This window comes from Mirounga angustirostris, unplaced genomic scaffold (genome assembly GCF_029215605.1).
Source record: "Mirounga angustirostris isolate CCGP_5_RB_7025 unplaced genomic scaffold, mMirAng1.0.hap1 SCAF_1, whole genome shotgun sequence".
Taxonomy (NCBI): Eukaryota; Metazoa; Chordata; class Mammalia; order Carnivora; family Phocidae; genus Mirounga; species Mirounga angustirostris.
The window spans coordinates 92,082,834-92,106,687 of record NW_026991709.1 but is presented as its reverse complement, the minus strand read 5'-3'; the positions used below and the strand labels follow the sequence as shown (position 1 = coordinate 92,106,687).

Below are 23,854 nucleotides of genomic sequence, written 5' to 3'. Positions count from 1 at the left end.
TTGTTCAATTTAAAAAAAAGGGGGGGGCAGGAAAGAGAGAGTTGTCACACAGGTAGCCTATTAGTTGCAGGTGCACAACAGTGACTCAACAATGATGTACATGATCACGTTTTATTGAATTTTTAAAACCACTGACCTATGAATTCTTCGTCAGCCTTTCCACTTTTGTGTTGGTTGTGAGACTCTTGAATGTCATCAGCAGCTGGCTAAGAGAGCAAGGACTCCTTACGGTCACTTTCTATTTGAGTCTCCTTGGGCCAATTACTCGATGGTGGGTTCAGCTGTAAAAGGGGAACGCTGCCTACGTCGGGTGAACGGCGTGAGGCTGGATGAGCTTTAGTGTGCAGGTGCTTCAAACAGTGCCTTTGCCCCACCCAGCTGAAGGAAGAGCTTCGGAGCTCTTCTCACTCTTCCAGAAGCAGTCCGTCAGTTGGTGCTCATAACACACATTTTCCCCCAAATAAAGGGTGTTAGGCGTGGCTGCTCGGTACTCAGTGGTTGTACGAAAGGGACTTTAATTCATGATACGAATCTAAAAACAGTAATAGTACATATTGGGTTCTTTTAAAGGGGAATCTAGAAGTTGTGTTAAGGAGCCCTTACTACGGGGCGCCTGGGTGGCTCAGTTGGTTGGGCGACCGCCTTCGGCTCCGGTCATGATCCTGGAGTCCCAGGATCAAGTTCCGCATCGGGCTCCCCGCTCGGCGGGGAGCCTGCTTCTCCCTCTGACCCTCCCCCCTCTCATGTGCTCGCTCTCATTCTCGCTCTCTCAAATAAATAAATAAATCAATCTTAAAAAAAAAAAAAAAGGAGCCCTTACTACGGATGAAGAGACGGAGACACGGAGAGCTTGAGCAGGAATACTTGGCATCACAGAGCACACACAGCGCTGTGGGGGTTCCGGGCAGATGGCCGTGCCCGAGGGCTGGGTGAGGGGTGAGATTCTGGGTCTGGGAAGGAGTACGTGTCTTCTGACTTCCCCCTCATCTCTTCCTACCTTCTCCTGCAGCTGGGAAGAAGATGGGGGCAGGGGTGGCAAGGCCTCGAACTGGAGGGGGCTTGAGGAATGACCTTTCCATTCTTGGACTGGAGTTTTCCAGACTTTTCTTCAATGTCCTACAGAAAAGGATCTAAAGAAACAGCCACACAAGTCCAGATGTCATTGAAAATACATATTTTCAGGTATTCTCATCCATGGATAAAGTCTGCGGGACAATTAGCTTGGATATATGTATAGATGAGTGCTCATAGCTTTGGAATGTTTCCTTGTAGGTGCTAGACTGTCATCCTTGGGATGTCACATTTATTGTGCTGAGTGTAGCTGGAGTTGAGGTGTTCTAATAAAAATGTCTATAATTACCCCTGTAAACGTCTTTAAACATCATTTAGAAACAATGAACAAAGCAAACAAACATTTGGTAAACTTTTTTTGGTAGATGGGGCCCCCTTTCCTTTTAGTTAATATTTGCAGAACCGAGTTGTTACTTAGGCATGGACGTGGATCTCAGGTCCAGAGTTTGTAAATATACAGTGACGTAATTTTTTTTTTTTCCTTCAGGTTTTAGGTTTCCTTAAAGATTTGGGGTATCTTGGGAGGGGGGTGCCATGGAGGCAATATTTCTGGAGAATTATAAAAGTAGCCTCAGATTACTATAATGTTTACATGTAATCCTTAGATATATAGACTCCTCCCCCCCCACTGAAAACAGTGCCTTCTGTATAGTAATTTTGAGTTCAGACATGGCTGTGTCTTGCCGTTTAAGCAGAGGCAAATTAAAAGCACACCACAAAAGCATCTAGGTCTTCTTGAAGGCAGGACCTATATATACATTAGATTACTTGGCACCCCTCCTTGTTCCCCAGATCACCGTGGACAATTCTTTTTTACTTGTTGCATAAACCATTATTTATTTTAATCTAGGGTGGTGGTGGTGGTGGTGGTTTTCATGTAAACTTGATTTCACAAGATTTCTTTGTGGATTTAAACACTGCACCTAAATGTCCTGTGTTTATAATTGGAGGCAAAAGGCAAGGGTGTTTTTAAGGTTGAGAACTTTTTTAGACAACTGTGATTAAACTTCGCTAATGAACCCATATCAGACAAGAAGACAAATTCCAGACAATTTGTGCCTCAACCAACCAGCTGGGTGCATACCTCCAGGTACTGCTCATGTCTCAAGAGGTTTTTCTGCATGAACAGTTATCACCACTCCTTCTTTCATTCAAGTGGCAAGCCATGGCAAGAGTCTTTCTTCCACAGCTGTGTGGAACTCAGCTGTAAAATTAGATTTCATTGGCATACAAACACAGTGATTACCATCACTATTTGCTCAATACATTCTTTTTCCAACATCTTACTTAGATTCTTCCTCTCTTTTATGCATAAGGCTCAGGTTCTACTTTTATTACGAGTAAGAGTAACTCTAGGTTTTTAGAGTTTCGTGTAAACCTCTCCTAGCTTGAGTTTAATCTGTATTAAGTCAGCCGTGGTGTTTGAAACATGGTCTGTTAAGACCAGAAAGGAACCTTAAAGGCTAATCTATAACTTTTTGTCGTTTTATAAAAGAAGTAGTGAGGTTCAGAGTAAATGGGCAAACCCTGGATTAGAACTCAGATTCTGCAATACCCAATCTTGGGGTCGCTCTACTATATGCTATTTACCATAACACACTGGTCCTTTGAACTCTTGATTGCGGAGGGCCGTGAAAATTTCTGATAAAAATCCTTAGACCCTCTCCATATCCTCTCTCCCTCACCCACAATCTAATTTGATTTATTAAAAAGCAAAGGGGAATGTTTGCCTGTACCCAAGTACCGTCCCAGCCCACAGAGTACGGGAGAGGTGAGTGCAAGAAAAAGTCCTCGGGACCACCCCAGCTTTCTTGTGTCCAGGTTCATAAATGGCCACATGCTAATCTGCCTTGGCAGAGCCAGGCGGGGGGCAGGGGGGGGGCGCACTGGTTTCATGTTGCTGGGAAAGGGAAAGCAAAGCTCTGCTCTTGTAGTCACAGGGAAGTGGCAAAAACAGATGTGTGTTGGTTGATGAGCAGTTTTTTCTCCATTTCAGAGGTAAAGATGATTGTACAGTGTTTGTTTTGTTTGAATCCTTTCTTTCCCCTATTGTTGCTGTTGTCGTTTCCATAGTTATTAGAAAGCTGTTTCTAGTCTTGCTCAGAAGGCAAGAAATGAGCACCATTTTCAGAGTTTCTAGGTCTTAAAATACCAGTCAAGGGGTTTACCTTTTAAAACCAGCGCGGAGCAGTAAGGAAAGAGTTTTTTCTGATGAGGAAAATAAAATAGCAAAGGGTACTGTGACATCACATTAGTTGTAGGAATGTGTACAGCTAACTTTGTTTCCTTCCCTCCCCTCATTTCTCCAGCTCTCTCCTCCTCCCTCTTTGTCTTTCTAAATCTTGCTAATAAAGCTTACAAAGGGAGACCACACATGAGGAATTGTTAGTCTTTGTGACTGATGGCATACATGCATAAAGCCGTGGGTATGAGAGGAGGTTCATGAACCTAGTTGTTTCTTTTTTTTTCTATGCTCTATGATTCTCCGTCAAAATTTGACTTTTCTGTGTTTTTATTTGTTACTACAGCCATGGCACAAACAAGTGTACGTCAGCTGCACAAACATTTGTCATAATAAATTTTTATAAATTTTTATTAGACTTAGGTTTTATATTGGAAGCCATTTAGAAACTTGTACTCATTCATAAAGCATTAGCTGCCTGATAGTTACATTGTTTTAAAAGAGAATACAGTAATTTCTTAGTAACCTCTCAAACCCCTTTGCCCCAAACACAACCCAGCAAAGCAAAATCCCTGGCTTCTGTGATTGAGAAGTTTGTCCTATTATCTTTTTTGACTACTGCTCTTTTGTTCTGTTTTGTTGTTCTTGTTTTGCCTTTGCCACAGGAAAAAAGTTTTTTTTTCTTATTACTATTACATAAATTGCTAGAACATTTCTCTGGTATGTTTATGACAATTTTCTGAAACCAGGCCTGCAATAGATTCTCACTATTAGAAGTCAACTGGTACTTTATTTTTTTAAAGATTTTATTTATTTATTTGACAGAGACACAGCGAGAGAGGGAACACAAGCAGGGGGAGTGGGAGAGGGAGAAGCAGGCTTCCCACCGAGCAGGGAGCCCGACGCGGGACTCGATCCCAGGACTCCAGGATCATGACCTGAGCCGAAGGCAGTTGCTTAACCAACTGAGCCACCCAGGCGCCCCTCAAGCTTTGATTTACCACTGTGTCCGTGATGGTATTTTTCTCAGGCTGTAGAACAAACATGTTGCAAGCCAGTGTTTACATGCGGTTCAGATTATGTGCATGTGATTGGTTACTCTGTGTTTTATAGGAAAAGATACAAACTTTATGGAATCACAGTTATCTTTAGTGGTATGAATTTTGAAGATTATTTATTAATATTTATTAGATGATTTATTTGCCCAATTGCTTTATAAGAGGTTCCTGTAATTGATGGGTTTCCATCAATTTCCCTTTCATCAGGGAACCCATTTGGTTTCTGAAAGTGCATTTTGAATTGCAGAATGGAAGCAGAAAGTTAACACTGATGGTGTACAGTCTTCTTATTTGTTCCTTTACTGCGTCTGCTTATTTGGACACTTCCCTGGGATAGTCTGGAAGTCATTCAAAAGCCACATTAGAGGGTAGGTGAAGTGAGCTTGGGAGCCCGTGCCTCTGCCCGACTTAAATTTATCCCCTCCTTTTCCTGCAGCTGGGCTGGCTCCTTCCGTCCTGATGGTTATACTTTGTTCCTTTTGGTGTTGTTACGTTTCTTTTTCTCTTGTCATCTGAAACTAATTTGGGTACCGTACTGCTGATTCACATCTTGAATTAATGTAAGGAAATTTGGGTCATTGGCCCACGGAGTGAGGGACCGGGACATTTTGTTACTACTTTGAAGGCCAGGTCCACCAACTTAGAACTCTCCCAGCAGTGATTAGGGCTTTGGTGTTTTCAAGTCAGAAAAGCTTCCTAGTATATTGTTGCTTTCTCTGGCCTTTGGAAATGGATCTCTGGTTCTCTCCTCAGAATCAGGTTTTTCATGAATTTGGCCAGTATGTTTCTTGGTATAGGCTGGGGCCAAAATACCATGGAAAACCTTTTTAGACTTGGAGTGGGGGAAGCAACATAAGAGGAAAAAGTAATAAGCCAGTTGCCTAGAGTAATGTAAAAACTGAAGACCTTTTGTAATATTCTTTTAAAGTCAGGTGTTCTTTAAAAGCTTTGGGGCATATTTGGACAGAGTTAAAGGTCTTACTAACAGTGAGGATCTGTTCTTTTTGTTTCTCAGATTGCCCAGCCCCCACCCCTGCCGTTAGCTGGGGAGGGGCTTCTTCCCTTAATTCTGGGCCTTGCTAGCAGGTAATGAAAGTGGCAAACGACTGGCTGTCATAGGAGAGGGAGAAGGTAACCACAAGTGCTCACGTGGCGTCCCTCTCCTGTCAGTCAAAAGACTACAGCTGGCTGGGCATGAAGCACTTGTGGTTTTAGTGTTAGGATGTGTGGTTAGGGGGAGAGGTGGTGAGGCCTGTGGTTGTCACCAAATTCTTTGAAATGGAAGTATGGGTAAGAACACAATGAAGAAAAGGGGCGAAACCTTGGAGCTCTGTGAAGGAAAAAAAAAATTCAGAGGATTAGAAAAAAGCGTTGTAGCAAGGGTCATCTATTTTCCTTTTTTTTTTTTTTTAAAGATTTTATTTATTTATTCATGAGAGAGAGAGAGAGGCAGAGGGAGAAGCAGACTTCCCGCAGAGCGGGGAGCCCGATGTGGGACTCGATCCCAGGACTCCGGGACCATGACCCGAGCCGAAGGCAGACACCCAACCATCTGAGCCACCCAGGTGCCCTATTTTCCATTTTTTAATCCGTATTAGTTTTGCAGCACATTTTTATTCTTCATGTGTGAAGGGTAGTGGTCTAAAGAATGGGGTCCTTGCAAGGGGGACAATGTGAATGTGGCACAGCCTTGAATAAAATACCCGAGGTCTGGGACCCATTTGGCCAGCTCAGATACACATCTGTCTAGGGGACAAGGAACCCACACCAGGAAAATAAGTGTTTTGTCAGGGTGGTTTCTCCTGAGGCTTTCTGACTACAACAAAAAACAGAGCTCAGTTTTCTGGAGGTTACCCATTTGGCCATTCAGCTTCTCTTAGAGCTGATAATAAGCAAGTGATCAAGGAAGATGGTTGAAGGCACATAAGCGAGCTTCAGTGACCCCGCAGGGACCGTTCCTCTTCTGTGTGTGTACATGACTAGCGATCTGGCCTCTTAGGCCAAGGAAGATGTAAGACAGCAAATTTAGGATATGGTCCTGAAATGCGAGGGGGGTGTGGTTTGCAGTATTGCCTAGAGAGAAATAGGGAAAAACCAACAATTACATATAAGATCTCAAAGAAGGGGTGAATTTCTCCGGATATGTAAGGTCAGAATGCTTCAGTAAGTCCTTAACACATCACCTTGTGACTGAACACAGGATTGTTGGGAACAATGACCCCACATCCCTAAGAAAAAAAATGTTATGGCCAGCATGCCCTACAATGAGGGAGATGTGCCCTTTCTATCCACAGTCATTACAAATAAAGTAAGTTTTGTTCCTTAAAGTTAACTGTTTGGATAATAAGGCTTCCACATTTATTGCTTCATCTGTGGCGCTAAATTGTATTCCATGATCATTTTAAGGGACAACTTGGCTGGCATTTGCCTTGCTAAATAGCTGGGCATTATCTTGCTTACAGATAATGTACTTACTTTTTTCATTATATCTTTTGCATTCCAGGCAAATGAAACTATTCTCTGTATGGGCATAGAGCCTAGAAAGGGGAATTTAAATATTGCTGGCTGCATGTACCACCCCATCTAGGTGAATCTTTTACCTGATACTTGAGATAAAGTCTGGTTTACCTCTGATAAAACTCTTCAGGATTAGAAAACAGGGCTTGGATTTTAGCAGGCCAGTGGCCTAAGGACAAGAGGATCAACAGCTTCGGTTATGGAGAGGTGAGGCTCCGTGCTAGGGTTCACAGTGGCTTTTATTCACTTTATTCATTCTTCAGTTTCCTCCATGATTAACAGTATGGTTGAGTTTAGACATTAGGAGTTTGTGATGTTTATAAATTCTCACTGATTGCTGTCTGAGTGATTGTCACATAGTTGACTTTCTTTTAAGTACGGTTCCCTCTGTCTTCCCTTCCCGGCTCCCCTCCCAATAATCCGCAAAAGCCACTATACATCTCTGAGGTAGATAGTCTATTGTAGCAGGGGGGAGAAAAAAAAGGATTCGGGCACCTTTTTTCTTTATAGAATAGCTGCATTACCCGAGGTTGCCTGTACAGTTTTCAAAAGCAAATACAATTATAATTATCTCCTTGTGCCAGTGGACTTGGTTTCTTTGGGTATTTTTGTAACTCTGTATGGGCCCCCTGCTCTCCCATCCTACATCTCTCGGACCTTTGTAGGCCTTAGGTCTGTCCCCTTATCCCACAGTTGCAGAGCCTGGAGTTTATGGACCTGACATTTGTGCTTCAGACTGTTCTGTTAATAGCAAGTGCCATTGTTTAACTGGGCACCAACCAGAAGTTTTCTTAAATTGGAATTGTCACTGTTAGATACAGTGTTGGCATTGAGATATTCTTTGGTATTAGGGACGGGACCAGAAATGCCTGAATTTGGTTTCAGATTACGAATATCTCCTGCTACCCAGTACCTGCAGTTATCCCCAGGAGACTGTGAGAAATAGGAATAAAATAGCACTGGTTAATTGGATTTGAGTCTCAAACCCCAATACTGAAAAATCAGGCAGCTGGGTTCGACCATATGGAGCATAAGGAGCTACAGCCCAGAGCAGGTCCTAAGGACCTCAGTCCTGTGCGCATCCCTCCCGCCCCCGTTCATTATTTACTCTTCTCTGGCCTCATGGAAGGACCTAGAGGCCGAAAGGACCTAGGGGCAAGCCCTGCAGTCGGTTTGCTCCTGCTGCCTCTTGGGGTGAGAAAAGAGAAGCAGGTTCCATCCTTGGGCTTGTGTCTCAGATGACAGCTGGGACTGCCCATGTGGCAAAGGGCTTTGGCCCCTCACTGCTTTCGCAGGGAAGGGAGAGAAGACAGAGCCATAATCTGCACCGCAATCTGCACCGCAGCCTCACCAGCAAAGTGCCTTGGAACTCTTCAGCTGGAAGAGAGTGCTGCTCATCCCAGAGGCTTTATACTCAGACCCCTGATGTAAATTACTGCCCTGTTTATCCGACCTGCAATTAGGAAGAAACATGAAATAAAACATTCCACTTAAAAACAAGCCTGTGTAATATCAGCAGTCTGGGGAGAGGAGCTGTCCTTTCCTCATCCACTGGAGGATTAAGTATATTAGAAATAAAATTGAAATGGACATCGGTTCTCCCTCATTTGACCTACTCAATCAAGCAGTGATGTCATGATAGTGCCAATGGAATTATCTTAGTTAATATTACTGTGCAAAAATCTGTTTCCTTCATCAGGATAAACTGTTGGGCTTTGGGTTTTGTACTTTCATTTGCTTAGGAACTGAGTAATTGCCTCATAAAACAGCATGATGGTACTATTAACACTGAATTATAAGACCTGTTATTATAGAATGTGCTTCCCTAGTTGGGACAAGACTTCGTTGTTTGGTGCTTAAAATAATTAGTTTCTCCAAATGGGGTTATAATGAACAGTGTAAAATTTTACCTTTTTAAAATAAAAGAAGTTTACAGTCTCTTGGGTGGCTTTTATGCATCATTTGATACTTCCAGGGAAGGAGTTTCTTTTGGGTGGGCTTGCCGGAGAGGGAAATAAATTTAATGTTCAGAGTGGAGGGGGTTAAGAATGAGAAAAATATTTTATTTCTGTCACACCTGAGACAAATTTGAGACCATCATTAAAGGATTTGTTCCACTGTTTTGCCTGATTTGGATATTGGGATTCCCAATTGGGGATCAGATATCCTTGACTTGATATTTGGGGGGACGTCATTATGAGTGATAAATATGTATGTCCGTTTGTTTCTGAATGGATTGAAAATGTGTGTTTGTTTTGTCTTCTTTGCCCATGATATTAAACTTTATGTGCCATAAATTTTTAGGCATAAGTGAAGGATATGTAAATGCTTCTTAACACGTTACAATTTAAACAGGAATTTGTTGTTATTTTCCCACTGTTGAATTGGAAAGCTTGTTTTTGGTAGCAAGTACCATTTTGGAATGACAGTGGGCTTTGTGCTGTCTTGAATAGTTGTATGAAAATCATTTATTCTGTGGAAGCAAGGTGGTCTGCCTTTCAGCCCTATTCTGCACAAGGTGCCATGGGTTCTGTCTGAGAGACAGGGAAGTTCAAGATCTGCACAGTGATAAGGACATAAATGCACAGAAGGTTAAATTCAATTCAAGGAAATGACGAGAGAGAGAGATAATTAGAACATGATTAATTACCAAATTAGTGGCAGGGTCAGAAATTGCAACAATTGCAGTATAACCTCTGTTAACTTACTTGGATTAACTGCTTATGAACAGTATTTTGATCCTAACGAAAGGGAACACCTGTTTTTATAGGTCATCCTCTTTGGCCTTATTTTCTGTAATTAAAGATAATGATACCACCAGTGTTTGTTTGACACTTGACCTTCTTACAGTACTGTCTCCTTTTAGCCCCAGAAAGATCCCTGGAGGAGGGTATTTACTATTATTCATGTATTTAAAAAATTTAAATGACAAAGTCTAGGTCTGGGAGGTTATGTTTACATGGCTGCTTGGAGACTCAAGTCAGTGGTCTCCTAGTTCAAGCCATTTCCTTGCTTTGGCTTTACCCCTCCTTGGGGCCTGGCACAGTAACGTAGGATTAGAATAACTTGATTTTCAGCTGATTTCATGATGGTGCACTTAAATTGCTGATGTTGTTATTGGTGACTGTTTGGGATCCTGGGTCCTTTTTAAAAAATGGTGGTTCTTTTGCAGGAAGCCAGTTGAGGGCAGTTCTCCATGAATGTACGTCACAATGATGATGACCGACCAAATCCCTCTGGAACTACCGCCATTGCTGAACGGAGAGGTAGCCATGATGCCCCACTTGGTGAATGGGGATGCAGCTCAGCAGGTTGGTGTGGTAAGAGGGACATTTAAGTCAAACTGTTTAAGTGGGAACCATTTATCCGGTCATTGTTCTAGTTTGAGATTCAAAGATCTGTGATTGTGAACATTCATAGTCCTAGAGGTAAGTGTTTGTGCTATACGACTGCTATATGATTTTTTAAAAATATCCGATTATGGCTTCTGATAACAGCAAATCTTACCTCATTCAGTTGGTATTAACTGCTGAAACATCAGGAAAATGTCTGATTTTTAAATGAATCATTTCGAAAATATGTACAAGTCTTTGGAATAAAATGTCTGTTGATTCATGTCCTGTATTGTGCTTGACTGGTTGGCCTGGTTGTCCAGAGCAGAACACTCAGAGGGCGGGTCAGGGTTTGATCTCACGCTGGGGGTGACTGACCTCAGCGAGATGCCCAGGTCCACGAGAACCCACCCTGGCTTCCAAACGTAGAGCCTGCCGCTTGCAAAGTGGCGGTACTTATTCTCTGTAAAACTTCTCCGTCAGTATTACTGAATATCACAAAATAGAAAAGATATTTCTGAACTCATTCACGTAGCACTTGGGAAGAAATTTAAATGGTTACATAAAGCTTTAAAAAATTATTAGGTGAACTGTTTTGATAACAGATTTTCATATGACTGCAAACACCGGGTTTGCTCAGTCTTCTACTAAATAAATATCCTTTTGTCTTTGCGCAGTTCTTTAGGAGCATAAAGGTAAAAGTCTTTGTCTTATGAAAAGTAGAATTGGGAATAATTTCGTGAAAAATCTTTGCTCAAACTCTATCAATAATTCAAATACGTTAATCAGCCATTTATTTGATGTCCGTATGTGCTTGCTTTCCCTCCCCCCAATCTGTCATAGTATGTGAACACCCTTTATCCATCACAGTCCATTCATACTTTGCCTCTATTGGATATTACTTTGTTGGCTAATTTATTTATATTACTTTCTTGTGCTTTAGAATATCTAATGGATGTTCAGTAAACGTTCATTGGTTGAATGAATTTCATCCTTTCTCACCACTGATGGGCACCTCCCTTCCTGACTCTTTAATCTCTCTCTCTGTGCTGGATCATTTCCACCAGACATCCTGTAGTATCTTTTACCTCAAACCCACAAACAAACAACTACCCAGCAAAACAAGATCCTCTCCCTTGACTCCACATCACTGTGTAGTTACCACTTCCTGTCTCTGCTCTTCTTACAGTAGATGTTCTCTAAGTAGAGCCTCTGCTTCCTTCGCTCCATTGCTCTTCAAGCCCAGAGTCTTCACTTGCATCTTCTAGTCTTCCTCTCCCAAGCCTGTCGGCAAGGCCTGTTGGCTTCATCTCAGGGAAATGTGCTGAAACCATAATTTGCCATGTCTACTTCATTTCCGCTACCACCACTGGACTCCAAGCCAGCATCTCTCACCAGGGTAGGACAGTCCCTCTCACTGGTCTCCCTGCTTTTACTTTTTGCCCAGCAGAAAGTATTTACCACACAGCAGTCGTTTGAGAGAATTTCCGAAAACACCCACATCAAAGGCGCCTGGGTGGCTCAGTCGGTTGAGCGACTGACTCTTGGTTTCAGCTCAGGTCATGAGATTGAGCCCCATGTGAGGCTCTGTGCTCAGCACGGAGTCTGCTTGAGGTTTTCTCTCCCTCTCCCTCTGCCCCTCCCCCTGCTTGCACATGTGCGAGCGATCTCTCTCTCTCCTCAAATAAATACGTACGTAAAATCTTGAAAAACACCCACATGTCAGTGCCCTGCCCAGAGTTGCCCTGTAACACCTGGAGTAACATCTGGTCAGCCCTCTGGGTGTAGCCCTTGCCCTCTTCATCATGCTCATGGGAAGATCTCCAAAAGTGCCAGGGACTGTTTAAGGTGCAGTGTCTGGTCTCCCTTTTCACTGATTAAAAGGATAAAAAAAAAACAAGGTGGGGCGCCTGGGTGGCTCAGTTGGTTAAAGAGACTGCCTTCGGCTCAGGTCATGATCCTGGAGTCCCGGGATCGAGTTCCGCATCGGGCTCCCTGCTCAGCGGAGAGTCTGCTTCTTCCTCTCCCGCTCCCCCCTCTTGTGCTCTCTCTCTCTCTCAAATAAATAAAATCTTTAAAAAAAAAAAAAAGGTATTCAAATGTGGCTCAATTTGGAAGGCATCTTGGGCCTCCGCTCAGTCACCTAATTCTTGTTCGAGTATGTACTTGGAGACCCGAGACCACGTGTCCATGTTACTGTGCACCATTCTTGTGTTTTGATGATTTCTTCCTCAGTGCTGTAATTCAGTTCACACAGAACACCCTTTTGTAGTTTATGATCTCTAGCACACCAAGTCCTTAGTTACAGAATTTTCAAATTCTCTCTTTAGACATAAACTTTTTTGCACTTAGAAATGACCAAAGCCTGAAAAGACTGTGGACATCCTCAGGCCATGCAGCATTTCACTGCTCTGTATGTCTACCTTAGCTCTAAGTAGAAGCTGCTTAATAATTTTGATTAATAAAATCACATTCTTATTTTATCTGTATTTTATTTATCTGTAAAGTGTAAAGCCAGGAATGGGAAAATCTGCTAATTCCTTTGTTTTATACACTGTCAAATATCAAGCTTTCTCAAACTGGGGCTATACTCACTCTAAAAATTCTCATTGGAAGGAAATGTTTTAGTCTTTCTAATTAGTAGATATGACTGTGTTAACAACATTAATATATTTATAGGTTATGTGGGCCAAGCTATTGATTGGCAGTAACCCTGAATTTCTCTTAATGGGGCGTACTTGGTAAGTGGGCTGAGTGTGTTTGAAATCTCCCTCTTAGCAGGATCAACCCAAGATTTATCATGCCTTGAGGTTACCTCTATGTCACTGTGGCTCAGCCTAGGCAGTAGCCTCTGTGCCGGACATTTTTCTTCCTCTCTCTGCCCCTAGAGTCTCCATCCGTGTCTCCCTCATTTCCTCAAGCCTCTGCTCTTTCCTTTGGGCTGTAACATTTAGTTTTGGCCTAGTTAAGTATAGTAGAATCCTCAGGGCCTGTGTGTGGAACCTGGGTTAAGGCACAAGGTGAAGAGACTCAAGGAGCAAGCAAAACCAAAAACAGTGGAAAAATACCAGGGAGGAGGGGGTAAGGAAAGGAGGCGGTCAACAAAAAGAACAAGGACCAAAGGTCAGGATCCAAAAGTCTGGGACTGCATGAGTTTTGAGTGCTTGCCTAAGACACCTGTTGGTATTTGCTGCTTGCTCTTAAGAGCCTGAGTGGTGTGATGCTCAGGAGATCTGTGTTAAGGATCAGGACACAGAGGACACACCAGAGAATATGATCTCTACTAATGTTTTCTGGTTATTATTATTATTACTATTATTTTTCTGAGCATAACCTCAAGATTTTATTGTCTTCATAATATAACAAAATAAAAGCTTAGAACTGGATCTCTTGGCCCTTTCTCTTCTATCTCCTCCCAATTCAAAAGACTTGCATCTTTTTTTTTTATTCTTATTTTTAACTAACCTCTAAACCCAACGTGGGGCTCAAACTTACAACCCTGAGATCAAGAGTAGCATGCTCTACTGACTGAGCCAGATAGCTGCCCTTGCTTGCATCTCTTAATAGCCAACATTCTCTTAGATCTGCAGTTGGGCTCAACACATTCAAGCCTAGCACAGTCTTCTTTGTAGTTTTAGCCTTTTTGCAGAAAATCAGCTTCATCTGCCCAGGCTTCATATGCCCACCATAGCCACTTTGGAGACAGAGGGTTGACTTCGATGATGGACGTGGTGGACACTGTCTGCAGACCCTTGGGGGTGACATTTTAAGGGAGGGATGGGCAGCATTTGAGCCACCCCTCAAATGATACTGTTATAAAGAGCTGGCCACTGGCCATGGGGCTGTGCCTCTACCTTTGTGTTAGGAGTATATATGGCGATGCTCACCTTGTGTGTGTTTACAGCATTCTTAATACTTCGCAGCTGTGCAGAGGACATTCTAAACATTTCCGTATATGCAAAAGAACCACCGCAGTTAGGAGAAAGCTCCCCAGTCCCCACAGGCCTCCTCCTCCTGAGTTTTGTCCTGATGGTTTCTGGACTTAGTTAGGACAAGTTCTTGCCAAGGTAGTCCGCTCTGTTCTGGCTCTCTAAATAAGAGACACTGTTAGTTTTCATTATCCAGAGTCATGTTAAGTTTCAAATGTTGGTTTGTCATTTTATAGAGGTAGCAGGAAAAGGATGATTCTTTACTTAAAATGAAAAGCCATCCTCATTATGAATGAATATTTTAAAAAGTACATTATCAGCTAAATGAACAAGAACAGTAGTTAACACACAGTGTGGACGGAAGCAACTTTTAACAGCTTTGCTTTATTGAGATAGTATTTAAGGTATACAATGGAATTTGCTATTTTCACAGAATTGTGCAGCTAGGACCACAGTTTTAGAACCTTCTAATCATGATAAACAGAAACCCTGGTGCAGTCACATCCCAGTCCTTCCTTCCCTGTATTCCTTGGCAACCACTAACCTACTTTTTCTCTCTGGAGGTAATTGGCCCATTCCGGACATTTCATATAAATGAAATCATGCAATATGCAGTCTTTTGCGCCTGGCTTCTTTCACCAAGCATAATGTTTTCAAGGTTCATCCATGTAATAGCGTGTATCAATACATTACTGGCAAGTGCTACTCCATCACATGGATATATTACATTTTGCTTATTCATTCATCAATTGATGGACATTTGGGTCCTTTTCACTCTTTGGCGGTTGTGAACATTTGTGTGCAAATTTTTGTGTGGATGTATATTTTCATTTCTCTTGGATATCTACCTAGGAGTGAAATGGAATAGCTTTATTTTGAACTATTGTTTTCTAAATAAAGTATCTCTGTTCCTCTCACTATAATTTCTTTTACCTTTGAATAGATCAGCCTGGCTAAATAGAGTTTGCTTCCCTAAATATGCCTGACAAACATACTATTCTTTTTTTTTTTTTAAAGATTTTATTTATTTATTCATGAGAGATAGAGAGAGAGGGAGGCAGAGGCAGAGGCAGAGGCAGAAGCAGGCTCCCCGTGGAGCAGGGAGCCGATGCGGGACGCGATCCCAGGACCCTGGGATCATGACCTGAGCTGAAGGCAGACGCTTAACCGACTGAGCCACCCAGGCGTCCCTGACAACATACTATTCTTGTCAGGTTTCCTAACCTGAGTTTTTGTGTATGGCTATATAAATTATGGCAATGCCCATCAGTAATCAGAATATTGGTGCCTACATTTTCAGAACCTATGGTATATAAATTTAACTGTCTTTGGTTTTAGAGGTTTAGAAATGTAACCGCTAGTTTGAAGCATGAAAGTGCAAGCATCAGCCCAATTTCCAGCTTTTTCTGTTGGTTTAGTGTTTTATTTTATTCTTTATTTTTTTTAAAAGATTAGTTATTTGAGAGAGAGAGAGCGTGCGCTCACAAGTCGGGGTGGGCAGAGGGAGAGAAACTCAGGCTCCTCATGAGCAGGGAGCCTGATGCAGGGCTTGATCCCACAACCCCGAGATCATGACCCGAGCTGAAATCACGAGTCGGACACTTAACCGACTGACTGAGCCACCCAGGCCCTCCTCTACTGGTTTGGTATTTTAATAATCTCTGAATAAGAATTACAGCAGTCACCAGTGTTTAAATAAGGAAACCATTAGGTTAAGAACAGAAGTGTTAACACAGACATTACTGATTCGCTAATTTAATATGTGATACTTACAGCCTACAGGAGGGTGGTATGTATGCCTCTTTTTATCTTGTATTGTCGGTGACTCTTCTCATATACATGTTCATTGGGGGTCAGTGGGGGTGGGGATAGATTTAGATGCCTCATTGTCCTCCTGTTCTTAAACGGCAACTAGCAAATGTTTCGTTTGTCGTATTTATGTCTTTTTTTTTTTTTTCTTTTAAGCTTGCAGGATATTAATTGCTAATGAGTGTTCTTACTGCCTCTTCTTCAGGAAGTAGATCTCCTTAAATGTAAACAGAAAACTTGTTTCTCCCAGCGGCTCAGGATAACATGTGAACAGGCTTGCCCTGAAAGAAGTTTAAAGTACCTCATCCGTGTCCACGGTTCTTTTGACTTTGTCTGTGCCTTTTGATCAGCATGCAGCATGTCATTTTATCAAGAGTGAGCTTCTGCCCTCCTTTTGTTTCTTCTTTGCGAAAGCCTTTGTTTCCCCTAGACGGAGTACACAGGCAGAGATTTCCTGGAGCATTCTTTTGAGTACACATTTCCAGACAGCACATTAAACATATTAAAACTTTCCATGTTCAGATGGTGCTCGTCATCGGCATGTCTTTTACCTCAAATGTGCTTCTCCTCCAATTCCAGTGACCTTTTCTGTTCTGGTTGATGTCTTCTTAATAACTTTTCCTTGATGGCTCCCTCCTTGCATTCGGTAGTTCAAATCCTCTCACCATGCAGGCTTACTCTTTAAATATCCTGATAGCCACCGTGTCAGGGAGACCCAGGAAGCAGTCTACAACCAGTATAACGTAGACAAATGAATAAACCATTCTTGGGAAGTTTGCTCGGGAAGAAGAAAGATACTCAAATGAGAACAGTTAAAGTAGAGGCTACAGCTCTTATTGCTGAACAACATTATATAACAGCTTTTTTTTTTTTAAGATTTTATTTATTCATTTGAGACACAGATACAGAGAGCGAGAGCATGAGCAGGGGTATAGGCAGAAGGAGAGGGAGAAGCAGGCTCCCCGCTGAGCCAGGAGCCCAACGTGGGGCTCAATCCCAGGACCCCGGGATTATGACCTGAGCCGAAGGCAGCTGCTTAACTGACTGAGCCACCCAGGCGCCCCTATATAACAGCTCCTTTTATGACAGAGTCCTATTTAGAGGCTGGGGCTTGGGCAGAAAATGGAAAGAGTTAAGTTTGGTCAAGTGTTGGTTTGGGAAACTCAGCATGGGGAAGCTTGGTCTTTGGGCAGACTCTTCAGCATCAAGATGTCTGCGGAGTGTACAGCTTGTGCAAATGTTGAAAGACAACGGTCACCGCAGACTGCTGTCCACGTTCTCTCTACCACTCACACTTGCAAAGGCCTCGGGTGTCCGGATAGCGTCGTAGTCTTTTCTTCGAGATTTGCGATAGAAAGGAGGAGCGAGAGGGCAGGATGCACGACCCAACTTAAGGAGGGACTGAGTAATCGATTTGTCCATTTTAATAAGTACCTGTCACATGTCTCCTGTGCTCGCACTACACCAGGTGCGGATAGGTGCTGGCTACACAAAGCTGAACTAGACCCTGCTCTGGCCCTGAAGGAATGAGCAGTCGAGTGGGGGAGCAGAGCGTGGTTCACCAAAATTAAAAGGCTGTATTTACACACATGTAGAGCCACAGGAGAAGTGCTTGGATTGCAGAAGATGCCTGTGCCCTGGGAGCATGGAGGAGGGGTGGATCAGGGAGTGGACGAGGCGGGCAGGAAAACAGGGCTCGAAGTGTCTGTGCGGAGGCTGAGTCTGCACAGACATCTCACTCAAAGTGAAGTCTAGGACTTTCACTCCCCTTTGCATATCATGTCATCGGTTTCTGTCTCATGTAGTGAGACTGCTCTGGAGGGCTGGTACATTCCATGGAGAGCTCACGTTAATGGTACCCCAAACCATATCTGCACGTTCTGCCATCTCTTCTCTGGAACTTTGGCTAGTCCATGTTCTTGTTAGTGAAACTCTTTGGTCCTCTGATGCATCCCGTGTGGCTGTCCACCCCTTGATGTCTGTCCCTCAGAATTAGTGATCTCATAGCGATGCTAACATAGCGAGCACCCCCCGTCCCCAGCTACTTTCCAGCAACACAGGCAGCCACCCCTGCTTCTGAGGGCCCGCTTTTCACTGTAAATAAAAAGGTGTGTTTATCCAGATCTGTGGTCTGATTTTTACAATCCTCTCTGCCTTAGGTCTGCCAATTCCACTCACTACAAAGGCTTCTGAAGAGTCATAGCCTCTGCATAATCTGTCTCATAAAGGAAAATGTTGATGCCATATTATCAGAGGGTGTTGTTATATGTGGCACCCACAATAATTACACCATATGACATGTAATTATGACAGCTCTGAGCTGTCTGAGTTGAGAGACACTTCAGAATTTAATTAGCCAAAGGCAGTAATAATAAGAGACAAACTGTAGTCCGTATCCTTCAAATGGTAGAAATTGAGCTGCCTTCCAAAAGGAGAGGATTAAGGAAAAACACTGGCGTGGCAAAGTTGCGCTGCAAAATAACGGCAATTTAAAACTCTGCAGTGGTTTTAACATTATGATTGTTTTCAACTTATTGCAGCGTTTGACTGTGTGGTTGCACTGTAAACTCGAGAACAGGGACTGTGTCTGTTTTTCACACAATGCCTGGCGTCTGAGGTAGTGTCCGGTCAGTCCTTCATTCAGAATGGTTGAAGGATGAATGGAATGAACAAATTTAATTCATCTGAACCGGGGCTCGAAAACTGACCATTTGTTATATTTGTCAGACAGGCCTTCTCCTCTTCCCCGCCTCTCTATAATTGTTATTATTAAAATGATTAGGTACCAGTCCTTAAAGATTGGAAGATTTACCTAAAATTCTGGATCTTTCTGTTTATCTGAGAAACGCAGAAGATCTGATAACACTGGGCTGGTCTTCCCACTTGGCAGCAGTGGGTTGGCAAAAAGAGGCAGCAGCCCGCCCCAGCTGGGGACTGTCCTCCTCAGTCCCCACTCTGTCCCCTTCACTCCATTTCTGCACTTGCCTGCCTTCTATGGCCGCCCGGGGTTGGAACCTGGAAATTAACATTTTTACCTTTGAAACTGCATTTTGTGCTCACGCGTCTTTTGTTTCAAATAAAGCAAAAAGGTTTGGGGGAAAAAAAAAGTTTGATTTTTCAGGCACACTCGTTTGTGTATCATACTTAGGAAGTGATTTGAATTTTTAAGCCTCCTAGTTTTTTTCCTCATGAATTGTGAAATGAACTGGTGTGGGCTCCAGGTCATCTAGCTCAGTGGGAGGGTTTCAATGTACGTCTTACAAGGTAGGACCCACGTATTGGTTTTTTTGTTTTGTTTTTTTTTGGCCTTTGCTTTTCAGTGAACAGAATTTTGAGTCCCCGGTCAGTGCCACATTGAGCACTCACTAAAGCATAGCAGGGGCAGAAGGAACAAGAAGGTGCCTTGATTTTACTGTTTACAGACTAGTTAGGGATGTTAAACACAGATGCAAGCTATCAGCATTCCAAGGGCAGAGATGCAAGTACTTGTGTTTATAATCCTGTTTTAGAGTCTCCAAGAATTGAGACTTCCTTAAATGCTTATTGAAATAGAATTTTTTAAAAGCAGACTTTTCCTGGTATTACCTTGATGAGGCATTTAATACCATTTCTGTATTAACTTTCTCTTTGGATAAGATTAAGTATGATGGCTTTCCAGCCTCTAATGTCTATTTTCTTTTGATAATGTGTATTTGTCATGTTAAATGTGATGTGACAGCCATGGCTATGTCTCATAGCGCAGTAAAAATAATACATAGACACACAGGAAGAAAAGATGGGATAGTTCTCCATCTACATGTGTTAAGACATATGTTTGAATAACCATTTTCATGTTGGCAGACTTTTCTCTCTCTCACTCTTTTTTTCTTTGTTAAAATGATTGATTTTAAAAATAGGATCATATAAAAATGATATATGTTACACTCCAAACAAGACAATAGTGAGCAAGCGGCATAAAATTAGTAACATGAATCTTTAAGTTCCAAAGACCTGTGCGAAAAATAAATAGCCTGCCGAGGAGCCAGCTGCTGAAGTCACACAGTATTGTATGGAGGTAACTCTGGGTTTCTTCAGACTACATTTATTTCCCTGTTTAAATTGGGATTGGCCAGAACTAGGTACCTCTTAGTAATTTTCCAGCCAGCTCTACCTTTAGAATAAATTGAAGCTGAAGCTGTAGTGGGCCTCCAGAAAAAAACAGAATTCACGTGCCCCTTTAGTGTTCATTCCGACATCGGTGTTGCTTCTCAGCCCTGGGCCTTTTTCCTTAATAGGAGACCATCAGATCAGATCATTGCTGGCGGGGGGGGGCGGGGGGGGGGGGGAGACTGTGTTTTATGGGCAGCAGGTGTGTTTAGCATGATCATTAATTAGAATAATTTGATCCTGCCGCTCCTAGATCCACTCTTTATTGTCCATTCCTTACTCCTTGTAGTAGAGTAGGTGTGCATTTGGATAAAATGGACAGCCTGAATTTAGGGAATTACTTCGTTAAGGGTTTCTGCTTTGCAAATAACTGGGCAGTTAAATGGAGACAGCACGGAGCTGGAGCAGACTGGTCTAGCTTTGGGGGCAAGGAGACTAGAAATACAATCAGGAAAGCTGTTATCAGGATTCCATTCCTATTATTTTCAAGAAATGGTAATTAAATGGTGTGAGCCAAACCTTAGATTTGGAGAGAAATGGACTTGTGCTTGTTACCTGGTTACCTTACATGACTTAATTTTTAAGAGGCGTTGTTACAATGTTCTTGTGTTTTCTAAGTGGTTAGAAAAATGTAGCACTGACTGAAACGTATTACTACTTCAGTTTTTAGTATATGTGCTGCTGAAGCGAGCACCGTATTACTACTTCAGATGAAAGTTTCTTTGCTCTTTGTATTGGATTGTCCTAGTCCATGGGAGAAAGAAACCTTGACACACTGAAGCGTGGGCTTCGGTTAGTGATGTGGTTTGGTAGCTGAATTGGCCAGAGTTGTGCACCTCGTACGTCTTTTCTGATTTCGCTATTTTAATTTTTGTTTTATATAGTCAGAATGGGTCTATTTGAGACCCATCTTCTCATTACCTTGCAAAAAGTCCATATAAAAAGCATCCTTAAAAAATGTCTGTTTATTTATAATTTATTTGGTGACTTTAGTCATTTAGACTTTAGAGCAAAAATAAAAGTAATATAAAACACGAATATAATATTAATTACGAAGGAATGGCATCCATATTTTTCTTTTAGGGGTTGTGATGGGAAATCAGACCTTAGGCTTATATGTGCCTTGTCTGTGAATAGTACCGGTCTTAAAGACCCGGGAGTCTCCATGGAGGGTAGAGTTGGGTGATGGAGGACATTATCCTTTAATAGATGGTTGTTCACATCAAGTTTAGTTCTCAAGAGTCTCCATTTTTCTTGTTTTTAAAGTGGTTTTCTCAGGGTCAGGCACTGAAGAGTTTTCCCATTTTTTTATCGATTGTCCCTGCACATCATGTTTCTTCAAGGGGCCTTGGAACTTTAAAGAGCCTCCCATAAGGAGAATTGAAGATAGACACCACCCCAGGTGTGTGCTGTTTCTTGGGAAGGAGGCAGTGGCTCATTTTCTGTTACAACACCAAGGATAAAAGATTCCGTAAGGTTGCCTCTTCCAGAAATTTCAGGGCCTTAACAATGTATAAGATTCATTAGAGGTCAGATGTTTGACATTGAAAGAATTCTAAGTGTCTGAGTTTTTGGCATTTACCTGAGACCTAAATGTTACTCTGTAAGCTTGATGATCACCAGCAGGCTTTTGGTCTCCACTTTTAGTTGAGTGGTTATTTGTGGGCAGTAAGTTGAGTTGTTGGAAAGAATGGCTTTGATATGATATTTTGATTTCTTTGTTCCCTCTGTGGTGGAGGGAGTGCGTAATAACTGAGGGCTTATGAGGTGCTCGGAATGGTGCTAAGCACTTGTATACATCATTTCATCCAGTAATCATACAGCCCGTAAGGTGGTGATCGTTCTTACACAACCGGAGGCAAGAAAGGTTAGGTACTTCCAGCTTGCAAATCACAGGACTGGGATTTGAGTCCATTTAGAACCTCCCTTCCTGGAAGGGTAGAGTTGCTTGGGTTGGGCATATCTCATTGTCTCGTTCAGGTAAACAGTCGGGAGAGATTTGGGGGATTTGGGGACTGGGTTTTGCCTGATGGTAAATTATAAAAGTTCATGGTGAAGACTTCCTGTTCTATGATCTTCACATTAGCTCTGGAAGGTGGCAGTGATTCTGGATCTGGAGCTTCTGAAAATTGCCAACCAGGTGGTGGTGGTGGTGGTGGTGGTGGTGGTGGTGGTGGTGGTGGTGGTGGTGGTGTCTGAGGCCTGGAGGCACGGGTTGAGTTTGGAGGAGTTGGGAGTGAAGTCATCTGAGGCCCAGGTCACTGGAACTCCTCCCTTTCTTTCCTTAGGGGAATAATTCTTTCCCTGAGATTAGCAGCGGGGGAGTGGTTCCCTCTGGGGTCAGCAGCTTTGGACCAACACAGTGAGCCAAGACATGGTGAGCAGGAGTTCCTTGACTCCGCCCACCCCGGGAGCTAGGAGATGACCTTTTGGTCTGCCTTCCTTTCCTCCCAAACCCCGCCTTTCATTTTCATTCAAAAATTACATCACCCCAGAGGCACAGTTTTTGTGTCTGAAGAAATCTAAAAACTCACTGGAAGGCTTGAACCTATTAGCTTGTTTGTTTTTCATCCTGAATTTATAATTATGTCTCAAGTCATGCCAAAATTACAAGAAAAAAGAACTACCCTAAGTTTGTCCTTCAAAGAGAAAAGAAAATGGCCACTTGGCTACGTGAGCGGTTCTTAATCTCTCACCTCTGCTGCTGCTTGTTCTCAGGGGGAATACAGAATTAAGTGTCCTGCAGTATTTGTACCGTAAGTCACGACACCACACCCGTTCGCTAGCCAGTTCCTCGTTTTCTTTGTTCGAGATTGATGAAGGGCTGCTTGGACTTTGTCTCTCCTCAAGATGTTAATTGCATGTTTCAGAATCATGTGTTCTGTTAAAAATCACTTACGCATAGCCTTGGAAAGAGAACTGGAGGCCGGGAGTTGCTTCAGGGGCGCAGAATATTGTTGTGGAGGCCTTGGGAAATAAATCTTAAGAGTTCGTTCATTTACCACCAAGACATATTTAGTCAGTGTATATAAACAAAAGAAGTCACAGTGTGCCTGGACATTATTTGTCCCAGATGGAGTTTAAACTTGGCTCCTTATCCTGCACTGATGTCATGGTGCATAAACGGGCCCCGAATCAGAGCTGCACACAGAATCCTCTGTGTACTTGTGTGTGCTGAGGGCGGGTGAGGCGAGGGGTGGCGCTGGCCGGAAAATCTTTGTCACATTTTTCCTTCGTTGTCTGCAGAGACTAGTGTGTCAGTCCTGAATTTGGACTTGGTGCAGAGTGAGGGAAGAATTGGAATAATCTGTTCATTTGTACAAATCGGTATGTGTGTGCACCCAGGGATATCATCATTCCAAGACCCGAGAGTCCAGATGCGCGCCTGCTTTCCAACAGTTGCTTGCAAAGCTCTGGTACTAAGATCTGGAAAGGAAAATCTTAAAGCATTGCCTTTTTGAAGAGCGTTTTCAGTCTGTTTGTCTTGAAACCTCAAGTCTGGACAGTTTCTTTAAACTTTTTAATGGTCTTAAGTATCCAGCTGTATAATTCTGTTTTCCTGGAATGTATGGTGGATAACCTCTCAAGCTCCTTGCTTAAGTGTTTAGAAAGGCAAATGTCTGATGCTCCTTAGAGAATCTGGCCAAGTTTAATTCTTCCTGTGTGCTTTGAGGAGGCAGCTTGGGCCAGAAAAGGGTCTTCTGGAGTTCTGAACAGTTAGTAGGAAATTTCCACATACTGTGGTGTTACTTTATTACATTTTATTGCTGACTTTCATTATGATAATCTTAATTAGAGGTGTTTCCAAGT

At 42.6% G+C, this 23,854-nt stretch overlaps 1 protein-coding gene across 3 annotated transcripts in view; it reads left to right on the top strand.

Moving 5' to 3' along the window:
- FNDC3B (fibronectin type III domain containing 3B) overlaps window positions 1–23,854 on the top strand; it is a 339,261-nt gene that overhangs the window by 63,844 nt on the left and 251,563 nt on the right. For all 3 annotated transcript variants that reach the window (XM_064585312.1, XM_045869995.3, XM_045870000.3), the window contains exon 2: window positions 10,001–10,139. In XM_064585312.1, the coding sequence (XP_064441382.1) occupies window positions 10,029–10,139 (111 nt within the window). In that variant the 5' untranslated portion in view covers window positions 10,001–10,028. The remainder of the gene's footprint in view (window positions 1–10,000; window positions 10,140–23,854) is intronic.